This window comes from Zootoca vivipara, chromosome 7, assembly GCF_963506605.1.
Source record: "Zootoca vivipara chromosome 7, rZooViv1.1, whole genome shotgun sequence".
NCBI lineage: Eukaryota > Metazoa > Chordata > Lepidosauria > Squamata > Lacertidae > Zootoca > Zootoca vivipara.
The window spans coordinates 18,877,294-18,896,042 of record NC_083282.1 but is presented as its reverse complement, the minus strand read 5'-3'; the positions used below and the strand labels follow the sequence as shown (position 1 = coordinate 18,896,042).

The 18,749-nt window shown below is 43.4% G+C and overlaps 1 protein-coding gene across 4 annotated transcripts in view; it reads right to left on the bottom strand.

Annotated features, from left to right (window-relative positions):
- The window catches only part of COL11A1 (collagen type XI alpha 1 chain), a 252,806-nt gene that overhangs the window by 132,108 nt on the left and 101,949 nt on the right, over positions 1-18,749 (bottom strand). For all 4 annotated transcript variants that reach the window (XM_035122972.2, XM_035122974.2, XM_035122973.2 and 1 more), the window contains 9 exons: positions 16,995-17,036; positions 16,571-16,633; positions 14,698-14,772; positions 12,920-13,006; positions 11,747-11,803; positions 5,872-5,925; positions 3,838-3,891; positions 3,651-3,704; positions 1,803-1,856 (listed from right to left, as the gene is read on the bottom strand). In XM_035122972.2, the coding sequence (XP_034978863.2) occupies positions 1,803-1,856; positions 3,651-3,704; positions 3,838-3,891; positions 5,872-5,925; positions 11,747-11,803; positions 12,920-13,006; positions 14,698-14,772; positions 16,571-16,633; positions 16,995-17,036 (540 nt within the window). The remainder of the gene's footprint in view (positions 1-1,802; positions 1,857-3,650; positions 3,705-3,837; positions 3,892-5,871; positions 5,926-11,746; positions 11,804-12,919; positions 13,007-14,697; positions 14,773-16,570; positions 16,634-16,994; positions 17,037-18,749) is intronic.

The following is an 18,749-nucleotide window of genomic DNA, read 5'->3' as shown; positions in this document are numbered from 1 at the left end:
AGAGGAATGTGTCAGAAGTCCTTACTGCAAGGTATTATTAGTGTTAATGGTTCCATATTTGTATAATAAACATGTCAGCAATATCCAAGGCTTTGAGAAAGAGAAAGTGAGGTAAAGTTGCTTTCATCTTACACCTAAAGGTCACAAAAATATTAACTCAGCCACACCACAGATTCCTCCCCCCCCCAAAGACATTTTGGAAAGGTTTACTGAGCCATAGAGTAGCACATGCCATATGTACAACTAGTGCTGAATTCACAGTGCCCTCTGCTGGTCACCCACATTGTTGATTTTATCTTAAAAATGCATATTTCTCAACCCCCGAATTTTCTGTATTTCATGTACCCCATATTTGAGGGTCACTGAAACATAAAGTTTTCATTGCTAAACGTTTAACACATTGGTATGGAGAATGATATTGAGAATCTCTAGCACCGTCTATAAAGCAAAACACACTTAAGCTACAACACTTTTTCTCTTTTACTAATATTGTGCCAAATAGAAAACACAATGTCCAATTTTTCATCCTGAAAAGGCACACTCTTTTGTGAGAGGATAATGGTTTTCCAGATACAAAATGCTCCTTGTTAAAATAAAATAAAAATGATTTTCTTTGAATGTGTGACTTCCCACCATGCACTGCTCTTCATCCTCCTCTGGGATCATGCATCATGCATCATCTAATCATGAAAATTCACACTCTGAAAATTCACAAGGACTATATCTTTTGATAGTTTTCCATCAAGAACTTGACACAGGGAGTAGTGGATCATATCACTTTATCAGTTAACATAGTGATATGTATCTACTTGGCCAGTAAGGTGTGACTTAGGTTTGGCCTATTTTTGCTCACAGAAAATACTGTGCAGTGGAGCATTAGGCCAGAACTATTTTGAGATGAGTGTGAAATGTAGAATCATAGAATCATAGAGTTGGAAGAGACCACAAGGGCCATCCAGTCCAACCCCCTGCCAAGCAGGAAACACCATCAAAGCATTCCTGACAGATGGCTGTGAAGCCTCCGCTTAAAGACCTCCAAAGAAGGAGACTCTACCACTCCTTGGCAGCAAATTCCATGTATCTCAAAGGTAGAAATTTGACAGCAATAATGAAAGCAAATTTAAAAGTGGGTAAGTACTTTTGGAGCAATTTTAACCACATAGGTATGCCATTCTTATTCCACCATGCTATTTTGTCCTGGGGGGGGGGGAACCAAATTTTAGGAATGAAGCCCTGTGTGCCAAATTATCAGGTACACCCGAGAGTTGAACTGGGAAATTCATAGTGTCCACCCCAGGCTAGTAAGCCGCATATACTTTCAGTCTTAGAGCTCCCTTCAGTCAAATAAATAGGGGTATGCAATATCAGCCCCTGTGATTGGCAGGCCGTATGGCGCTTCTGGATTGGCTAAGATGCGAACCAGTGCTGGAAGGAAGCCCTTCTGTATTTGCCTAGTCAACAGAACAGTGCTTTCTTCTTGTTTTTCTTCAAACTCCAGGTTCCACTTCGGGCTGTTGACTTCAGGTTGTAGACAATTTGGCTATTAGTGACTTCCCTTAAGCATAAATTCTAGTCTGGCTAGCAGGAAGCATGCCAAGACAGTCATGCAGAAAGCATCAATGGCCTGCAGTCCTATACATACCTGGGCATTGAATTCAATGGGCTTTGTGCCAGAGTAGGATGGCATTGGAAAAGTATCGGGTGCGGAAAAAATGGCAATTGCTTTGGACAATAGTTTCAGGCGAAATTTTAGTATGCCCACATTCTTACAGTCTTTCGGATAAATGTGCATCTTTTCTTACCCTGTGACCTTTTTCACCAGGTAGACCAGGAAGGCCATCAAAACCTCTGTCACCCTAGTGGAGAAAACAAATAAGAGTTTTAGAAATTTGCTCTTGCATTTTGTAATGGCCTTGACATAAAAGGGGGTGGGATTCCACTGCAAATCTATCTAATTGTTGAAAACAGTTGCCTTAAAGTTGGACGTTGGCTTGAAGATGCATGCATACCCCTGGAATCTAAACTTGATATATAGAACTGAGGGTCTACACTATCCTCAATAGATGCAGATATCCTATTTGAGAGCGCTGTCCGTTTCATCTGATTTCATTGTCACATGTTGTGTGTGGGAAGCAATACATAGGAATGCATCCAATTACTTGTGCAATGGGACGTTCCCTCTTCTCCTGTGACTGCATGCACCTCTCGCCCTGCTGTCCTTCAGAGTGTTTTTTTTGGGGGGGGAGAACAAATTTAGGGGGCATGTGGGAGGAGGGCAGAAAGCCCCGCTGCACACGCGAATATCCTTGCACTGACACGATGCTTACTTAGCACTGCATTGGATACAAGCCACTGAAGCAAACAAAATAGCTCTTTAACATCAACTAAGACAAGCCATTTAGGATACTATTTATCCCCATGGGGGCACAATGCTGTTCATGGGAAGGGAACAGCCTGGGGCTTAATGGAGACTATTTCTCTCCTTTGGGTGAGTGCCTACGACTGTATGTATGCTACAGTGAGCCAGTTGTTACTCTCATGAAAGACTCATGTGTGTTGGCAACATTTTAATTCCTGTCATGAGCATGAATGACTCATGACCTAGGGCTATGGTGTGAGAGAGCTTGGCAGAGCATGAGACTCATAATCTCACAGTCGTGGGTTCAAGCCCCACATTGGGCGAAAGATTCGTGGATTGCAGGGGGTTGGACAAAATGACCCTTGTGGTCCCTTTCAACTCTACAAGTCTGTGAATTTGTGATTATATGGGCCTGTCCTTTAACTTTTGAAATGTGCCACACTCCCAAGGACCACCCAAGGAATGGAAGGGACCAAAGAGTATACACAATGGAGCCTCTATACCAGGCATCCCCAAACTGCGGCCCTCCAGATGTCTTGGCCTACAACTCCCATGATCCCTAGCTAACAGGACCAGTGGTCAGGAAACATGGGAATTGTAGTCCAAAACTTCTGGAGGGCCGAAGTTTGGGGATGCCTGCTTTATACCATGGGTAGGAAGACTAAAGCCCGGGGGCTGGATCTGGCCAAATCGCCTTCTAAATCTGGCCCGTGGATGGTCCAGGAATCAGTAGAATGTGTCCTTTTATTTACAATGCATCTCTACATTCCCCATGTTCCCTGACTGTTGGTGACTGAGAATGATGGGAATTGTACTACTACTAATAATAATAATGGGTGAGGAGGAGACATTGTCCCATCCAAAGATAGAAGCTTTCTGACTGCCTTAAACTTGATTCAAATTTCAAACGCATGAGAAACACATTCAATTATGGTGAGCATGGCTGAACCTGTCTAGCAACAGCCTCTTTGCGCAAGGAAATGTTATAAAGCAAAGCCCATCCATGCCACCCCCACAAGTTGCAGCTCTGACTAGTGTTGTGTGAAGGAGCACCCCAAGGCTACCAACGTAAATGCCCATAGTCCTTTCTGTTGCACCAGTGGGTGTAAAAGTGTGGAAGCAGCTACTTAAACATCTCAATGCGATCCGTGAATTGTCATTCGTCGTTCCAAAAAAGCAAAAGTCTGCCAGATTTGACCCCCATTTGTAAGTTTTCAATGAAGGCATTTAGCAGGGGTACAACCCTGGAGAAAATGCATCCAAAAATTGTTTTGAATGTATACTGACTCACCTTGGAACCAGGTTCCCCTGGCATCCCTCTGGCTCCATCTGCACCTGGACGACCCTGAAACGTTTTTGCAAAAGGCAGAAGTTTAATACCAAACGCGAAGTGTCAAGAGTTAATTTGCTGTCATTCTGGGATTCAGCGCTACTTCCTTTCCCCAAATGCGAGCTGCCTCAAAGCACTCAATACCTACCCTTTTGCCAGGTTTTCCAGGCAAGCCAGCTGGACCTTGAATACCCCGAGGACCCTGAAAGAAAGACATATTCACTATAAGCACTCAAGATAAATCACAAGCACCATGAAGGCTTTATGATTAATTACCATCCACCTCAAATCGAGGCCCTAATGTATAGTCCCTCTGACATGTATTAGAAGGCCACTGAAGGAAAACAATCATTTTATTTTATTTTATTTTATTAAAAAATATCAATTTCTAGTAAAAGAAAATAAGAAGGAATAATTTATAAAAAATCCTTCCAGTAATAACTATCTATAAAATATTTGGCTGAAGGTGTGGCAGGATTTATAATTTGTTTTCAGGGCTAAAAACCTGTACAGCGGGATTCTTTGAAATTGCATAACAGTGAGCAGCAGGGCCAAGTTGCACCCAACATGATATCACACGCGTGCCACCGTCCCCACCAAGCTGTCCAGGCCGGCTCGGACCGCCATCCCCTACCCACCAACCGCCAGCCGCCTTCCTTTTCCGTGGGGTGAAGCTGCTTCACACTGTGCGTCCCTGGAGAACCTCAAAAAGATGTAGCAGGGCCAAGCATCTTCATCGCAGTGTGTCCTTTTGAGGATTGGCACAGAATTTGGTGGGGAGGAAACCTTCCATAAAATATTGGGGGGGGCTGCCCCCCACAGGCCCCATAGATGACGCCCCTGAGCGTGAGAGCCAGCTTTGGAGTTCCTAATCCACAATGATGTAGCTTAGGATCAGGTTCTATGAGCTGGTATGTCGAAGCAGCTGGCATGTCGAACTCAGTGCTACGGTCATGGGGCAATCAAACTTCAGCACGTAGCTATGACAACCATGGAGGGAAGAATGGATGGTGGTGTTTTGGGGTATTGTAATCATGGCCAAATTGATCTCATATACCTAAAGCAAGTGGCAGACTCCACAAAATCTGAATTTGAGGAATCTGTCACCTGTAGTTTCATTTCCAATTGCACTCTATACCTAGAAATAGACAAATCAGCTTATTACTGCCCTGTGTCATCAGTTCTGTCCCATCTTTTGCAGGTTTATTTTTTTTTAATGCACCAAAACAGGAACCCTCACATTTAAATTGATTGCATTTTGTACGCATTTTACATACAGCCTTCTCCCGAAATATACACCTTCGTATGCATTTTCCTATAAAAATAATAATTTTCTGTGCACATTTTCTTTAAAAAATCTGAAGCTACATTGAAAAATTTAGAAGCTGAGCAAGCGATAACTGTGTTCCGATCTGCATTTAAGATTAGCCTGGTTCATTTCAAGATGTGGAGGGAAAAGATTTATCTTCCATCTCTAATCTGACCCATGTCTAGGCACCCATCTCTTACTCTTGTTGGCAGAACCTCAGTTTATAAAACAGAATTCCTGTTTTAATAGTGGCATTTAGTCTTCTCAGTGTGGTATTTCATAAGATCACAGCCTGAGGTTATGTGACAGCAAAAGAGAGAGACTCTTCATAGGAATACAGAAAGCATTTACTATATTCCACACCCAAAAGAAACATTCCACATTTACTCTTGTGGATAAGCGTCCCAAGCAAGTCATACATTTGCAAAAGTAATAACAAGCCCACAAAGGGGTTAAGAAGAGCAATAGTACAGGACAATGGAAAATAGGCCGGCACGAACTTTACTAGCTAGCTGGTGCTTTGAATGGGGAGCAAAAACTGTGATGGTAGGTAATGTTAGTATTCAGGAAGGCATGAATCGGTGCAATGGGGTGGGGAGGTGGAAAGATCTCACATCTTTAATTATCCGAGACCAAAGTAACATGAACTGTCTGTTGATTGAGATAAATGCCTGTAGTAAACATGTACTAGACAAACAAGGCTTTGAAATGTTGGCCTTAAAGGACAATTCCCTCAACTATTGGGCTCAGAGTAGCCACCTCAAATTGCTGCCGCCACCGCCGCCACCCTCTAGAGCAGGGCTTTTTGCAGGCCACTGCAAATTTATGGGGGGAGGAAGAGAAATGGTGGGCTGGTTGGTAACGTAGTCTTACCTGAGGACCTGGGTCTCCACCGTCACCTTTGGCTCCTGAACCACCAGGACCACCCTGTATGACAAAATCAAAGCACTGTTTCAGCTTAACCTGTCACATTTTAGAAGCCAGAAAAGTATTGCTTTTGCACGGCTGACCACAATGGTTTGGGACACCTTTGCACAAATAATTAAAGTGCTAACAGCCAAATGAGGTTATGGTCCTAAAGCTAAAGCAAGTAGCATCCAAAACCTAAGGCTAGCTCTGCCAGCAAGCATCTATGTTGAGAGTGCTGTTCTATTTTATTTGAATAGGACTTTATAAGTACACCTTGAATTTGGTTCAATATTGAAATGCTTTAAGAATTGGTGTTATATGCCCCCAGTAGGCTGCCCCTCTTGGCAACCTAAAGGCCACATTTTGCACCAGCTACAGCTTCCAAACTGACCATTACTGCATAATAGTAAGCCAGCAAACAGGTCCTGTGATCAGTCTATCACTGCCAATGAAAGCTATTGCTAGTGAATCAACTGCGGCTTGCAAAATGCATTCCTTGCCATAGACGCCACTTGCACCTCCAGAAACAGTGCTGGATTTAACAGCAACCTCACATTATGCACCTGATCCTTTTGAGCGAGTGCAGAAAAAGGCTACCTACACTAGTGGCCAAAATTGTGGAAACCTTTTGGGGAAAGTGTATTTCTGCGATCTTGTGGCTCATAACACCTGATTGGCTCGCTAAACACTCATGCTCAGTGGCTACATTCAAATGAAGGAAAGCCACTGCATATCAAACTAAGCAAGTTGTGCTTCCTTTTTCTGGTTATTTGGCTGTAACTTTTGATAGAATAAAGATAATTGAACAAACTTTGTTGCATTACATTCTTCATTAAATTATCTTTCCACTGATATATAATTTTATGGCATGACTCCCCAAAAGTGCTGTTACGAGCAATCAAACCTCAAAATTACACTTTCCTCAAAAGGTTTCCACAGTTGTGGCCACTAGTGTGACTTGTTCCTGGACCTAGAAACAAACCATTTGCAAAATCTTTGTCTTGTCAGGATTTAGTCTCCTTTCATCGGCCCCCATCCAGCCCACCAGATGAAATGGAGAAAGATAGTTGAGTTCCATCATCATACTGATGACAAAATCCTCAAACGATCACTCCCAGTGGCCTCACATAGATGGCCGACAGTATGCGCGACAAAATAAAATCCTGTGGAATTTTGCAACACAAGTGCCAAAGGTCTGAGGCATAGTCCCCCAACGCTACTTTTTGGAAATGCCCCTATGAGTAGTAGAGGAACCACTAGGCATTGTACCTCCAACTTCTAGCATGTACAGCTGATCCATCAGGATGCCACTATTGATGGCACTGAAGGAGGCTGAGAGATCAAAGGGAAGGAAGAGAATTGCACTCCACCCTTTTTCATGAAGCCCCCTGATCAGGGCAATCGAGGCTTCTTCTTATTTTGCCCCAGACCCAGGCCTAAATAATAGGTTCAGATTATCTTGCCCTTGGGGACCCAGGTGGCGCTGTGGGTTAAACCACTGAACCTAGGGCTTGCTGATCAGAAGGTCGGCGGTTCGAATCCCTGTGACGGGGTGAGCTCCCGTTGCTTGGTCCCAGCTCCTGCCAACCTAGCAGTTCGAAAGCACGTCAAAATGCAAGTAGGTAAACGGCGTTTCCATGGGCTGCTCTGGTTTGCCACAGCCAGCTTTGTTATGCTGGCCACGTGACCTGGAAGCTGTACGCTGGCTCCCTCAGCCAATAATGCAAGATGAGTGCGCAACCCCAGAGTCGGTCACAACTGGACCTAATGGTCAGGGTCCCTTTATCTTGCCCTTACAACAGTGTCTGAAGCTAAAGCTATTTGTGACTGGGTGGTAAATATCACAAACTTCTGAATTCAAGGTAAGGTTTTTGAGAAGTCCTCACACTACAGCCTCTTTTAGAACAGCAGGCATCACCCGCTGGTGCAAAGATGCATCCACCGCACCCATAAGGTGGGTGTTGATGGGAGCCCTCCTCTGCCTGCTTTCTCCCCTCTTCCCAAAAGTGAGGTATTTCCCCACCCTTGAGGAAGCAGCAGAGATAAGGCACAAGCCATAAATCGAGCAAAGCAGAAAGTTCAGGTTGAGGAAAGTGGAGGATGGGAGTAGGAGCTCATCTTCACAGGTGCTTTCAAAAGCACATGGCAAGATCTGGATTTTCAAAAGCATAATCATAGCTGATTTACAGGCATATAATACTCATAGCTTTGCGTAAGAAGAAACCCTTTCAATGCTTTCTTATTGGAAAACCCAGGCATGTATTTATGTTTCTGATAGTGTATTACAAAGTGTACTGAGAGGAAAATGAAAGCTTAAAAAAAAAATCACATCACATCATTTTTGCTGTTGTTCCAAGTCAGAACAGCTGGATTTCTACAGCCTCCTAGTGGCTTAAATGGAAAATGGCAAAAAATACCACAATTTCTTTGCTAACCTTTTTTAATACAACCCTTGACTCACATTAAGATCTGACTGAGATTTTGGCTGTGTCTTATAGCTTGCTGAATAAATTCCACTGAAACCAACAGGTTCTGCTTCTGATCAGATGAATGTATTTGGGATAGGGATATTTAACTGGATGCGGGGCTTCAATATATTACTGCAATTTTGTGATCTACAATGCTCAGCACAGCACACCAGATATGCATTGCACAAAATCAGCTCAGCAAGTGGGGGTGGAGCTCTTCTGCTGGGTTCCCAGAGGTGGATCAGTGTTGCTTACTGGGAGGAAGAGGGGCAAGCAGGCAGGGAGGTTGGCATGGTGCAAATTCTCCAGCAGGAATGTTTGGTTGACTCTGCCAATGCATTTCACAGAATCATAAAATCATAACATTGTAGAGCTGAAAGATAGCCCGAGGGTCATCTAGTCCAACCCCCTGCAATGCAAGAATCTCAACTCGTGGTCTCCCACCCAATTCGAAACCATACCAGACCCTGCTTAGCTTTGCAAATGTGCTAGCAGCTTTATTGCTGCACCACTGCCCTGTGCCAACATCCCTTCACCTTGCCTCCAGGTAAGCAAGCGTCACCCACCTGTCAGGAAGCTAGCATAGCCATTTCTGATGATACATGTGGTGGCTCATCAGAGGTTTGATGAACCTCCTGTTTTTATTTTCCTGTCCAGGACTGAAAAGGAGGGAAATGATGTCAAGTCCTTGATAAGCCTGGTAGAATACAGACTACCCATGTTTTGGGATCTTTAGATGAGTCCCTTCACAGACTACCATCACTTATTGCGTGCACTGCATATTTCATGTGCAAAGATGACCTTTTCATAGTGGCGTGAAGGCATCTTGACTACGGAACACACTATGTAACTGGTGCTTGCAGTACAGTCTTTTCTGCACCAGGTCAAGGTAGTTTTATTTGCTCAGGTATTTAAACTGGCTTTATGACCTCTGTCTGCTTTTCAGTTGTGTGATCTGTTGCCTCTCAGTTCTGAAAAATGCAAGGACATAAGAAGAGTTTTGCTAGATAAGACCAAATACCCAATCTAGTACAGTTTCCTTTTCTCACAGTGGCCAACCATTTGCCCATGGGAAGTCCACAAGCAGAATATCACCATAATAGCTCTCTCGCCACTTGCGAATCCCAGCAACGGGTATTTAGAGGCACTCTCTCTATAACATTGTTGATGTTTTTATTGTACTGTATTGGAAACTATCAGGATGAAGGGCGGTTCCAAAAAAAAAAAATACTCTCACACAAGCTTGGCAGGCCTCCTTTGAAACCCTTAGCCCACACAACACCCAGCGATGTCTTGCTTTGAAAAAGAAAATTATATTTCGGCATTAAGCAATAATGAAATAGGCCGTTCAGCTTCCTTGGGATATGTAGGCACTTTCAGTGGTGGATTGCAGAGAGGCTGCCGGGTTGCAAGACATCATCCGACACAAGATACCTGGAGGTTAAGCTCTGCTATCAGCAAGTACCCACAAGGTTATCCTGATAGTCTAGGACTGAAACGGTAAAGGGGCGCCAGAAGGAACAGCTCTGTTTCTCCCACTCCAGGAAATTGTTTTATGCAGCGTAAGCTGGTAGTGTAGCTACGTGGGTATGGACCAGAAATATTGGGATGGAGAGCTTCATCTCACTTATCTGTACTGATTGTAGAGAAGTGCAACAGCAGAGGGTTGGAACATTGGGCGAAACACTCTTCAGGTGTCTCACATTAACAAAATAAAACATGTTTTCCAAAATGGGCCATGTGATGTTTAGGGATCTTGGCAGGGGACAAACAGAAGGAAGCACAGTGCCTCTTCAACCTGCTGCTGTGCTATAATAACATTTGTGTCTAGGGCTGGCAATGTTTAGAACAGGCTCGGGAACAAGCCAAGTCCACATTAGGACTGGCCTTGCGGGTGAAATTTGACAGGTAGGCGGGGACATCCACCTTTCAATCGCATGATGTCATATGACATCACATGAGGCACAGGTGGTCAACCCAACGGACCTCTCAAAATCCCTTGTGTGGGGTTTCCAAATGACGGACAACTAGCTGGCTGTCAGGTGCTTGGAAACCTGCAACCACTTCTAAATATTTCGGTATTTGCAAAGGGCTTTAATATAGCCATGACCCTCCATTCCAAAACGACACATGAGAGTGATGTGGGAGCTGGCTGAAAGCCCATTGCAAAAACACTCTTTTAAGCAGCTTTCCTGCTTCAAATATCACTCCAGGAATTTTTTTAAAATAAGGGCAAGGCAGCTGAATGCACTTTGCAAAATCACTGTTTGAAGTGACCCCCCCCCTTTAAGAATTTTTTGAGGCTGCCTCAAAGAGAGAATTTGCAAAGTGCTTAGTGACAGTTCCTTTGCTTCCATATGAGCAGATTAGAGGGGAGTGTGCAGCTGTCCTAAAGCACTGAAGGGAACACAACACTTGTTTCTCCTCTGTTGCCTTATTTATAAAGGTAAAATCCCCCCCACTTTGGAAACCAGTAAAAATTGCCAAAGATTAATCCAATTTGATGGGCATATTTTTTTTCCTTTACTCATGTGAACCCACAGAAAAAAGTCTGGGCTAAAAACTTCAGCCTAGTAGTGCTATCATTTTCCTTTCACAGAAATCTCACAGGGATGATCAAAATCACAACTGAGGCACCATGCTAGCCAACCTGCCTTTGCCGGTCAGAAACACTGCCTACTACATTAAAAACTAAATATATCCTTTCACTCTGAATGCTGCACTTCCTCTTGGCCTTCATGTCTATGTTGTTTTATTTATATATATATATATATATATATATATATATATATATATATATATATATATATATATATATCTCCCAGGAGACTGCTGGCTTTATGCGAAGTCTGTAATCTTGGTTGTACTAACTATCATTTTATATTGTTGTAAATACACTTGGATAGCTTCTAAAGAGATAGTAACTGCTTAACTGCGGCATTTAGGTGAATCATTTGATTATCTCTCTCAGCAGAGTATCGTTTTTGTAAAAGAGGAAACCATCATTAAGGGGAAATTGCTCAGGTGATTTGGCAACTGCAGGTCGAGTGCTCCTCTTCTGTCATTTAGACATTTAAAACAATGGCAAAACTCAGCCCTGTATGACTCTGAAAGAAGCCTGTAATCTTGCTCCACTTGTTATCTAAACTAGATATTTGGCAGAGACCTTCCAAAGTTGTTGGGTTTTTTAAAAACAAAACACAAAACAAAACTCTGCATTGAAATGAGTATCCTTCATATTTCTGAATGAATACAAGCAGTTAGAAAAACGCCAGTGATTGTGATAGACAAGAGACAGCTCAAATTTCCATTATAAAGACAGTCTGATGATAACTGCGTACAATGATTATTTGTTTCTTAGTTTAACATACCACAGGACCTGGTCTTCCAGTGAGTCCCATAGGGCCTGGGGGTCCCCTCATGGCAATCTGTGGTTTGAACAAAAAACCAAAAAAAGCATTCAGGCATTCTGCATGCAAACTATGACATGGTCCCTATGCAAAATCCAAAAATGTGTGTGCATGCAGTCCTAGGAATCACAATCCATTTTTATAAAATCCACACCTAATGCTGTGTTTCTCAAACTAGCAGGGATGATGGGAGTTGTAGTCCAACAACAGCTGGAGACCCAAGTTTGAGAAACACTGACATTCATTTTTGCCATTTTTGTACAAAACCATCTTTCTTTCCAGGAGCTCAGGAGGAGAGCTCTCTCTCATCATCTCTCTGTCTCTGTGTCTGTCTGTCTGTCTGTCTGTCTGCCTGCCTGCCTGCCTGCCTGCCTGTCTCTCCCTTTCTTTCTTTCTTTCTTTCTTTCTTTCTTTCTTTCTTTCTTTCTTTCTTTCTCTCTCACAAATTTCTCCCCATTTAATCCTCAATCTGAAAGGCAGTGGTGGTCAAACTGTGTCCAAGGGACGAAGCAGAAAAGGAGAGAGGGGTAGCAGAGAGGAAAAGAAAAATGGATGGGGGAGAGACAAAAGAAAGGGGGAGAGAGAGAGAGAAATGACAGAAAGAGAGAGAGGGGTAGCAGAGAGGAAAAGAAAAATGGATGGGGGAGAGTCAAAAGAAAGGGGGAGAGAGAGAGAGAAATGACAGAAAGAGAGAGAAGGTGGGGAAGAGTGTTGGTTCTGTACCCACCCACTCTGGCCTGCCCACAACTGGTTTTGGTACTGGTCACTGCTGGCATGTTGTACCTCACAGATTTGCACGCACATGGTGCCACCCCAAGTAGACCCAAGTAGACCTTGATAAAGAAAAATATCCCTCGCTGTAAGAAAATTCTAGCTTTCTCAGAAGAAAGTATGGGGGAGGGGAAATGCTGGGAACACAAGGATTTATGGGGAAGAGGGACAAAGCTTCTTCTCTCAGAGGACAATAACCCGTCACCTTTAGTTTCTTAGGCCGCGTACGCACCGTACATTTAAAGCACATATTCCCTCCCTGCAAATAATTGTGGGTTCTGTAGTTTATCCCTCACAGCGCTATAGTTCCTGAGACCCCTAACAAGCTACAGTTCCCAAGGCCTTTGTGTGCTTCACTCTTACCCTGGCTTGCTGAAGTATAGCTTGTGCTTGAGCTTCCTGTGCCGAGATGGCTGGGCCTTTGTCACCGCCGCCGCCACCAAAGCGGAACTGTATATAGGAGGACAGAATTTGTCAGAAAAACGTATCTATCAAAAACAAACAGGTTAGACATAAGCCGTAATTGCCCGAGGTCTTGAAGAAATTGGCTTCTTCGATCAAAAGTGTGGTTATGTCAACAGTTCTTCATACGGTACTTGGTCTGAAAACTTCAGAAACAGTTGCCAAAAATAGCATTGTTGTGGAGGTCGGACCCACATTAAGCTCATTTGAAGATGGGACTCATTCTGGGCTCCAGGCATCATCATGACCCTGGGGGTGATGCAGGGAACATGGTAAAGCTTGAGGGCTCTACAACCACAAGCCCATCCCATGTTCCTCCACCTTCTTCTCCTTCGCCATTACACACCTTCCAGCTGCAGCGATGAGGAGCATGAGCAGGTCATAAAGCAGGAGTAGCCAATGTGATGCCGTCTAAATGTTCTTCCACTACAACGCCCATCCATCCTATTCCACATGTCCAGTGGCCAAAGATCATGGAAGCTGCCGTCCAAGAACCCCTTGTGGGAGCCATGTTAGCTAATCGTACCCTTATTAACAGGAGCTTCCCTGTGCAAAGATCTCTGGGAGTTGAGTCCTTACTGAGAACCTAGTAGAGCTCAAGCTTTCACTGAGAAGCTTCTCAGGTAAGACTTATCTAGTCCCAGACAGCCGCTATCTCCAAATGCCTCTCACTGCCATCGCCGCTATTGGTAAGTTTTAGGGATGCCAGACTAGGCCAGAGCTTATGTAGGAGCTGAGCAGGAATTCAAGTTGAGTTTGGATTAATAAGCTAAGTACAGTGGTACCTCTGGTTATGAACTTAATTCGTTCCAGAGGTCCATTCTGAAGCTGAAACTGTTCTTATCCTAAGGCACACGATTTCTGTTCTCATCCTGGGGCAAAGTTTGCAACCAGGAGCAGCTACTTCCAGGTTAGCGGAGCTCATAACCTGAAGCGTTCCTAACCAGAAGCGTTCGTAGCCAGAGGTACCACTGTATTTAGCATGGGATATTTCCTTTCTTTTCACTATTCAGTTTAACTTGCTACAGGTTCAAATATGGACTGACTAACTTGCTAACGTAAGATAGCTGATGGTTACTAATACTGATTTGTAGTGTTGTTATCAGGAGAGCTGCAAGGCTCCTGCTTCTCTACCTTGCCTCCCTTCTATTTATCAAAGCAGCAGTAACAGCAGAGGAGGAATCAAGAATGAAAAGGCTGACAAGCTGTAGGAATATGGATTCTCATTTTAAAATGGCAAATTTCATTCCTAAAGCACTCAGAACAAAGGAAAAGGATTTGTTGAATCTAGCCGAAGGCATCGCCATAAAGCCTCTTTCTTTGTTACTACAACACATCATCATGAACAATAGGTTAAGTGTTGGTTTTGTTCTATGGTTTGAATACAATGAAGGTTTCTGGCACAGTGCCAAGGAGGCTGAGCCTCCAAGGAGGAATTCGGTCATTGCTATTATTTGACTCTTGAATTTTTACTATCTATCTAGCCTGGATGTAGATGAAGGAGAAGGAGCTTCTGGTCAATGGGAGTTGAAGAGCAGCAACATCAGGATGGCACCTGCTTCCCCATCCCTGAACTAGGTGACCCATTCAGAAAAAAATGTCCGTGGTTAATTATTCTACACCACTATCTCCATTTGCTTCTGGTAAGGATAGCGTTTGCAAAGCAAAACAAGACTTACCGGTAACATTAACATGGTACCTGGAGTTCCAGATAAACCATCAGCTCCTGGGAGACCAGGACGTCCAGGTGGGCCCTAGGAGATGCAAACGAGATGTTGAGACTTAAATAATTGGTTGTAAATATCTAGCTAGCCATAGGACATAATCGCAGCCTCTTTCACATTGAAAACAGCCGCTAAGCGGTGCATTTCCCCCTATAATTATTTAACATTGAAGGTTGGCTAAATTGCAGGAGCCACAGAAATGCAGAAGGCGAGGATGAGGGCGTTCGATGGACTTCCAAACTCTCGCATTGTTTAGTACTTAATGTTAACATACTTGGGTGCTTCTCCTAACACCAAGAAGTTTCAAGAGACACGATTCTCAAATGAAGAAGTGGCAGGTGCAGAAACAATTCAGCATCATCCCCCTCAACCCTTGTCACTAACTTTTTCACTCCATATCTCCTCCTCCTGAACCTCTTTTTATCTAGGTAAAGCAGCCACTAAGCTTCTGTTACAAGGATTGTGTTTGTAATGGATGGGGAAATGTCACTGGATGAAAGGGTGATTTTTAGCTGTAACTGTAACGTAACAGCTTTTGGATGCTTTAAACTGCTGCAGTTTTTAGACTACTGAAACTGTTTTAGAGCATTTTTGCTTTCCTTTGTTTTCAAAATTGTGGGTCTGTTTGCTACCCTGGGCTCCTTCAGGAAGAACGGCAGGACATAATCCCAATAAACAAACTAAGAATAAATAATGATGATATGCAGTTTCACCTCAATTTGCCTTTTGCATAATCAGATAACAGTATAATTTAGATCCATGGATATGTTTAGCAGCAGTCAAATATTTCAACCCAATATTTCTTCCAGTTTTAATGTGTGCGAAAGGTTACAATTGTTATGCCTAAACTTAGGTATGCAAAATACTGTTTCAATATGGCACAGAAGTCCTGGAATAATTTTTTAAAAAATTGACTAGATAACAGAAGTGTTAGAAGAAGGAATTATTTTAATATTTTAAAAATAGTAACGCAAGACAGGAAGATGTACACTAAGGATGTAGTACATCCTTTCATGGAGATAGGCCTATCCTTATTAAAGCAGGTCTGTCAAAAGCTGTAAGGTGCTATTAGGTCAGCTGTAGACACTGTGGATATATCCGTCTAGCATTTCAGGTATATATAAATTGACCCCTCTCTGCTGTTTCCATCATCTCCACTGAATCCATCAGGTCATCTAGAGAGGCCAGGAGAGGCAAAGAGGGCCTCATTTGTTCACTGAAGGTTCTTAAGCCTCAGAGTCCTGGACATACTGGGACAGAGGAGACCTACTGCTAACCAGCAGCCTTTGTCAAATTCCACTTTTTCCGTGATGAGTCTGAAGTCTGACCTGCGACGGGCCCAGCAAGAAACCACCATCAGAGCGAGTCCCACCTCTCTCAGATTTCAGAAAATTCTACTATGTACCTGATGCACCAAAGTTAAGGCCTCAAACCAGGGGCGTAGCAACGGGTGCGTTGGGGGTGGTCTGCCCCGGGTGCCACGCTGGAGGGGGGGTGACACTTGGCGCCCCCCTGAGACTCCTAAGCCGAGCCCTTCCGCCCGGTAAAAAGCCTTGCTTGGTATGGCGGCTGGCTTGCTCGCTCACCTGCTTGGCGCGCGCTTTGCTTCAAGGGTGCGGCGTCCGTACGGGCTACTGCTCTTGCGTGCCGTCCATACAGGATGCCACCTGGGCTTGCTACGCCACTGCCTCAAACCCGACATCCTTGCCTTAGCTGACATTACCAATGTTTGGGAAGTTTATTTCATAAACTGGATTATATGCTTCTAACTACCCAGTTTGGGACATAATGCCTTCCTCGTGCTCATTTATAACCCGCACCAACTTACCCTATCACCTGGGTCACCCGGAGGTCCAGTGGGGCCTTGTGTACCTGAGGGACCCATAAGACCCTGTGAATTAAAACAACAACAACAACAATATTGAATGGTTGTGCTGAATCATTTTCTATAGCAGTAGTTCAGACTGCGACCAATTTTGGATCAAGGGCCAGCAAAGTGCTTTCTATCTGAGCCAATTATCGGTTCCTCAAAAAGAAATGCACAACTATGTAAGCAGCCCGTTTTCCAAAAGCCCCAATCTGTTCTCATCAAAAAACAGTGTCTTAGGTGGTACTCATGAGCTGCTATGCAAAATATCTGCATTCATTTTATTATGGCAGTACTGAACACAGTTAATACCACCCCCCAAAAAAATATTTTGTTTTCTTTGGAAAAAAAATATTAAAAAGAAATTTAAAAATCACATATGTACCGGAGGCCCTGGAGGTCCTGGTGGTCCTTCAATAAGCATCCCCTATGGAAAAAGAAAAGGAAAGATTATACAATTTTGATTGGAGAAAGGGCAAAAAGCAAAGAGTACATCACTAATAACTAGCACAAAATTCACACAAATAAATAAATAAATGTAACTTCCTTATCTGACATGTGTTGGTTATTTTGCAGTTATTAAAGGGCCATTGGTCTAGTTTGCAAATCACTTTAAACCATAGTTAGAAGAAGAAGAAGTAGCATTTTAGTATATGCTGCTGAAATTTAAGGATGTGTTGCTCCTCCCCCGCAATAATCTGGCTTGTTGTTAAGTGCAAACCTGTCTCGTTGTCTGCTCCCCCACCAAACAAACCACAAACTGTAAGAAGAAGAAAAAGGCTTTTGCTCATTCACGTTAAATCACAGCTTCTGCTCTAATGTGACATGTGAGCCAGGTGCAATTCACAGGCCACAACCTGCATTTCCCAGCATTTCCCATGCAACACATCAGATGTATGCTTTCAGTACAACTATGCATTAAAAAGCATTTTCCACAAATCCAGCTGGGACACAATACTCAAAATGAAGCACCACTTCATAAATCCACTTTATGGTAAATGCTGCCCTTTCCTCAACAGGAAGGTTATAAAGTGCTTGTTTGAGGCCTGGCTTGAATATTCTTGGTCCCCAATGCAATTGCCTATGAAAGCACACAGGACAACTGATGAGAGCTCGTAACAGTCAGGGGTTGAAGAGCAGCAGTGGCTTATAAACTGGGCTTTCAGTGTGGGGTGCACACTGCAATTTGTGCAGTCACTGACGCTGCAATACAGTTCTGCACTTCTCAAACAGATGGAATTGGTCAAATTATGGCGCTGTAAATCCAGTATCCAATTCCCTGTCCCTTCACACAATCTTGCCTTGATTGTGATTCATGATGCAACAAATATTCACCCGTGCTGATTTTCAGGGTGAAAGAAGTGTTTTGGGGGTACCAAAGTTATTTGCTAAACTTGCAACACTGAGAATATTTTTTTTTGAAAAAAATAAATCCTAAATTTGCTTGCTTGCTTGCCCCATCCTTTAGTGCTCTGGCACTATTACCCACCCACTCCAGATTTTTCCTGTTTGTGTGATCTCATCCAATCAAACAACATCATTACGCAGCCAATCAGATTGGCTATGTGCTAAAATCGTCAAGATTAAAAAAGTAGAATAAGAACTGTGCTTCCTGGATTGGTCACATGGCTCATCCTGGCCAGTCAGTGCAATGGTTTCTGAAAAAGGCAAACATTTTTGTTGCCCTGAAAAATCTCTGCATGTCTTTCAATGCAGTTTGAAGTCTTCATGAAAATCAATTCCACTTTCAGTTCAGTCTCAAGTTACAAACTCCCACGAGCAATCATATGAGAGACCAAGAATATGATAGCATATTCAAACAAACAATTCACTGCATGCTCAATCTATTGTTGGAGTATACTGCATCAAACTGGTAGGGAAAGGGTTGCATGACTGAAGAAGAGTTTGGATTTGGATGTGATATCCCACTTTATCACTACCCTAAGGCAGTGGTCCTCAACCTTGGGCCTCCAGATGTTTTTGGCCTACAACTCCCATGATTCCTAGCTAGCAGGACCAGTGGTCAGGGATGATGGGAATTGTAGTCTCAAAACATCTGGAGGCCCAAGGTTGAGGACCACTGCCCTAAGGAGTCTCAAAGCAGCTAACAATCTCCTTTCCCTTCCTCCCCCACAACAAA